The sequence below is a fragment of the Trypanosoma theileri genome (assembly GCF_002087225.1).
Source record: "Trypanosoma theileri isolate Edinburgh chromosome Unknown TM35_Tth_16_V1, whole genome shotgun sequence".
Taxonomy (NCBI): domain Eukaryota; phylum Euglenozoa; class Kinetoplastea; order Trypanosomatida; family Trypanosomatidae; genus Trypanosoma; species Trypanosoma theileri.
Genome location: NW_021639858.1, coordinates 202,198 through 207,775, shown reverse-complemented (window position 1 = coordinate 207,775; position 5,578 = coordinate 202,198). Strand labels below are relative to the sequence as shown.

The 5,578-nt window shown below is 37.8% G+C and overlaps 2 protein-coding genes across 2 annotated transcripts; both read left to right on the top strand.

The window, feature by feature from the left end:
* Window positions 1-618: 618 nt before the first annotated feature.
* TM35_000161750 (PUF nine target 1) lies at window positions 619-2,322 on the top strand (the record flags this gene model as incomplete). The annotated part of the gene is made up of 1 exon (XM_029026047.1): window positions 619-2,322. One exon carries the CDS (start codon window positions 619-621, stop codon window positions 2,320-2,322), a length of 1,704 nt encoding a protein of 567 aa, XP_028882603.1.
* Window positions 2,323-3,763: 1,441 nt separating this feature from the next.
* TM35_000161740 (uncharacterized protein) lies at window positions 3,764-5,578 on the top strand (the record flags this gene model as incomplete). The annotated part of the gene is made up of 1 exon (XM_029026046.1): window positions 3,764-5,578. A coding segment is annotated over one exon (1,815 nt), but the record flags the coding sequence as incomplete, so codon positions are not given.

Sequence of the window (5,578 nt, the reverse complement as noted above, 5' to 3'; positions counted from 1 at the left end):
AGAGAGAGAGAGAGAGAGAGAGAAAACAAGCAGCGGGAGTAGTACAGTCCCTACCATTACGCCCAAGATCTCACAACCAAACGTTCTTTTGAGAGCGGGTTTAAATAAAGGGGTGAAGCAAAACGATAAAAAAAAAATAAATAAATAAAACAGCAGTAGTAGCCACAGCGTCAAAGTCGCCAATAATATACTGATCTGTTTTGGTTTGCCAGAGAGAAACAGATACGGTGAAAAGCTGTCGTAAGGGCAAACAAAGAGGAATTATAAAGAAATAGAGAAATATCAGCGGAAGCGGATTCATTCTAACAAATTAAAAAAAAAAAAAGGAAGAGCAACAGGGGGAAGTGATACATATATAACCCACGGGGAAGAATAGGGTTCAAAAAAAAAAGGGATAGGAAAAAGAAACAGAGGTGAATACATACAAAGAGAGGAGTAAAGACATTTTCCATAAATACAGTTCATTGATTGAAGAAAAAAAACGAAAGGTGAAGTCAAGAGAAGAACATTGAGGGCAAAAGAGAAAAAGAAAAAAAAAAAAACACGTGAAGATAGCATTGGTGGCATTTTATTTATACAAGTCTGCAAACATTATCATTAATAAAGAGATATATTACAATGTCTTCAAAGGGATCACGTCGATGCAATCGCCTAATTGTGCTTTTTAGCTCCATTAACGATGTAACGGCGTGGCCTTTCTGGAAGTTTCTTCAAATGAAAAAGGTAAAGGGTGTGACAGATCTCTCAATCTTGGCCTTTAACAGTCACGGTGGTAGCTTCGAAGCACGCATTAATGGACATGAGTATACATTGAAGAACTATGAGAATGTTGCTGGTTACCGACAAGACATGCTTGAGCGCTTTCTACATCGCTGGTACGATCCCGGCCGCAGTTACTTTGTGTACGGTGGCCACGGTATGGGTGATCACCTTGAACTTGAACGTAACCGCACAGTACTTCACTGTCACGAACTTGCGGCGATTTTTGGTGATAAAAAGTTTGAGGCAATCGTCTTTGATGCGTGTTTCATGGCAAGTCTTGAGTGTGCGTACTATTTGAGAAATAACACACGATATATTGGAGGATGTGAAGGATACCTCTGGGAGCCAGACACTAGTCTTGATCAACACGTGTTTAATACATACACTGCCTCCGCTATGAGTCGTTTCCGCGATCCAAAGCATATTCTTCTTGCCATTCAGCGTGATTACTGTAGTAAATCACCGCTCGCTGACTTTTCAGTACTTGATACCACACATGTGGAGGCATTACGCAATTATGTGGAGGAACATGTTATTCAACGTGCGTATGATCGTGCGACATTCTATAATTTTAAACAGCAGCAAAAACTTAGTAGTATGGCTGAAGAAGCACTGCAGGTTACACTACAAAATACGAATAACAATATTAAGACACCATTATCTTCTTCATTGGGGTCTTCATCTTCATCCTCATCGTTATCGATGTCGACATCACCTTGCTCTCCTTCTGTGTCCTTGTCTTCTTCTTCTTCTTCTAGTGCCAAAACTCAACGAGCAGTGGCTACGAGAGGAGAGAATAAAAAACTTGCGAGACGTCTTCAATTACAACAATCTGTACAATTTGAACATGCCCTTTATCCATCAGAGACGACAGATAAGTACATTCTAGATTTAAGATCATACCTTATTGATATGGCTCGTGAGGAAGAGGAAAAGGGTGGTGTATTCTTAAATAGCAATAGTAATACATTATCATCATCATCATCACGAACCACCGTTGTTGAGTCGCACGGGAGTTTACCACCGAAAAAAAATCATCATCACTCATTATTCGCAAAAGGTAGCGCGCATGAAGGTCTTGATTTGTTTCACCGCGTTGTAGTTAGCCACACACCACCGGAAGATAAACATATTTACGCCTCTCACCTTGGAGGTCTTTCGTTTCCGGTTTATGAATTTAATACTACATCAAAACCCTTGCATCCATGGAGACGTATCGATAAGAAAAAATTTATGCAAAAGGCGAAAGAATTTTTGGAGAAAGGAGCCGTACAGGATGTACAAATGAGTGAACGTAGTTGTAATGATAGTAGTAGTAGTAGTAGTAGTAGTAGTAGTAATGGTAGTAGCAACGTTGTTGGGGGTGGTTTTCCCAACGTGACAGAGAAGAATACATCTACGTCTACAACTACAACTACATCTACATCATCATCAGCTGCGATTCCCACGGTGTATCTTCCGCTATTGGGAAATTGCAATGATAGCAATAGCTGCAGCAACACCTCCGGTGGTAGCGGTGGCAGAGAACCGGAGATGAAGAAATGTCATGTGAAGCAGTAGGATGAACAAAGAAAGAAAAGTAGATTCTTTTTTTTTTTCTTTTTCTTATTTCATTATTTTTATTATCGTGCAAAAAAAAAAAAAAAAAAAAAAAACAATTTGTTTTTCACAGTTATGTGAGACCTGGTTATAGACTGGTCTTTGTGTACCAATAGTGAGAGATCCTTACTGGCGTAGCAGACATGTAAGAGAAAGGAGAATGGGAGGAGATGAAAGTAGTGTGTCTGAAATCAAGTTGCCTTCTATTGACTGTTCTTTTCACTTTAGAGATTGATCATGTCTTTTTTTTTTGTATATCTATTGGCTCTTGTTTCTCTAATTTCTGGTTTTGGTGGTGGATTTTTTAAATCCTTTCATCATTATGCGAGACACTACATTTGAGAGACAAAAAGACGACCACTGTTTCTTTTTCTTTCTTTTCTTTTCGTTTACTATCATCAGTAAACACCCCACAAGAAGAATATGGAGGGTTACTAGTGATGATAGATGGAAAGTATGTTGGGATCGCCTTTTCTTACTCTTATATAGCAAAATTTATATTCTTTTTTTTCTGTTTTTTTCTTTTTTTTTTGTTTTTGATTCTTCTTTTACTAAGGGTTAATAACTACACTATTGAAATATCATGATTTTTATTGTTACTATTATGATCATTATTTACTTTCAATCCTTTACCGGGTGAAGTTCTCAGTTTTGTATCCTTTTTTTTTTTTCCGTTGTTTTACTATTACACGCACCAATATAAAATTCACCCTCGTTTCCCGAGACTGCTACCCCTGTCTTGTATCACACAATTCACACTTGTACGTTAAATTTAATATGGGCACAAAGGTGGTAACTGCCCGCAATAGAAAGATTTATGACACAATATGCTTTTTTTTTTCTCTGTTTGTTTATTTTTATTTGATTGCTTTTACTATGTTTTTTTTCTTTTTTCTTCTTTTTTGTTCTTTGAAACTTTCTCTCTCACTCGCAAGGCATGAACCTTTCAAAAGAGATGAAAAGGTAAGAAATAAAATAATTACACTCAACAAAGAGGAAGTAAATGAAATGATATATATATATATATATATATATATATATATATATATATATGCCGTAGTTATTACGTTGGCCTGCTGCTCGGAACACAACTGTATTGTCGGGATCTAAATTGTGGAGTTTGATGGCCCCCATAGTTGTCTCATTAATTTATTAACTCAACAACAAAACAACAAAACAACAATGCTTAAAAGAGAAGCATTGGGAAAAACATATGTGAGAAAAATAATAATATGAACTTATATATTTGTAGATTATAACATATTTCTCTTCTTTTGCTAAGTGTTTTTTTTTTTCTATTCAATCCTTTAGTTGTTTTCCCCCTCTTGGTGGGAGGAAAAAAAAAAAAAAAAGAACATACACCCACATTTATATTAGAAAAGAAATAAAAAAAAAAAAAATAATGCCACTTTGCGTTAACTCGTCGTTCGCCGGCTACGATAAAGAAAAGAAAGCAGTTCTTTTGAAAGGTCCTTTTGGTGCGATATATTTTTTATTACCAAAATGGTCGGGTGACAGGCCTACCATGGAAAGCGAAGAGATGGATGAAGACAGTGACTATGTGGGATCTAGCTGCAGCGAGAGTTATGTGAGTAGTGCTAGTACATACAGCAACAGTAGTAGCAACAACAACAACAATAGTAATGAGAAAAACGGTATGGTTGCATCTGGTAGCAGTGTTTATGGCGAGGAGGACACTGTGAATGAATTGACATTAGAGTGTGAGGGCATCGAATCAAATGTTGGTGAAGAAGAAAATACTGTACTTCCTTTACATGGAACTGTGATGCAGTTACGAGAGACATACCGAAACAATAATAAGGAAGAATTACCGTTTTATTTGGAAAGAACGGAATCTGATAATGATTATAGAGTGGAGAACTATTTTACTCCAGTCTTTTTAGGATACGACGAACACAAGAATGTCTTTTTACTACCCACACCATATTTGAGTTCAGAAAATGGTATTTGTGCTTACCGTTTTTCACCTATCCTTCAAATTTCTTATACTGAACTTTGTCATTACTATTCATGGGATTTTAACCCAAACAATAACGAACATGGAAATATCTCCATTTCATTTGATTTACCCCTTGGTAAAGAATACATGAAGTCTCCTATTCTTGATCAGGTCACTCTACAGAATGTTTTCGGTGTCTCTACTAAAAAAGTATACTATTTATCCTTATGGTCAGTCCGTGTTCAATTTGTAGGAGTTGCCTGGGGATTACCGTGGGTAATTCGATTACCTTATGATAGTGTAAATAATGATTCACTCTCTGCCGTTAAAGAGAGTTGTGACAATTACTGTATCGAACCATTACTGTACTGTTACGGTGAACGTCCTCTGTGTGAGATTTACGGATTGTGTGAAAGTCAAAAAGATGTTTCAGTACCATTTACTACACTCCCCCCTTCTCTACACTCTGCTAGTGCAGTAAATAGAAAGGAAAAACAAAAACCTTTGTGGGAGGAATATGAGAATCAACTCGAAAAAGATGAAAAAAAGGGTGGAGCAACTGCTGAATCTACTACCAGTTCATTTGCTTCATGTGGAGATTTCATTCCCCGTGGAACAAACTACTCTGCGAAGTTAAATAAAAAAGATGGAATTAGTGCTGTGAGTCCTCCAGGTTTCTTTCTTCGTGGTGATAAATTAATCTGTTGTGGGTCATTTGGTGTTACCCAAGATTGTGATATGTCACCAGAAGCTCTTGAACGGTTCGGTGTGTTGCATGGTGATTATTTGAAAGGAAACGCTGGTAGGATCTTTGAAGGTCGAGAGGCGATGGTGCTTGGTGTTCACATGGGTTCTCTGGTTGTAATGCTGGATGACGATGTACGCACAACCACTCTTCGGAATGTTCAAGGAAAGGAGGATCTAAAGGTTTTGTTTTCGGGTGTGGGTGACCTTCTCTGTACAATCAAGGAAGATGGTACAGATTCTGTGGAAGAGAATAAAGAGGTGACTCCTTTACCACCCATGGAGAGTGTGAGTGAGGGTGATAATGATGGGGATAAAACGAAGAATGCTGATGTAGATGAGGAGGAGAGTGATGTTGATGAACAATGGCCACTGGAAGAGGAGAAACCCAATGAGGGTGAGGCAGTAATAGTGGAGGAAGTAAAAGAAGTGGTTCCTAACACAAGAGTCTCAGAATCTCCTGGTAGCAAAGTCCCCTTGTGTGAAACTGAAGAACCTGATGTGCGGCAGCGG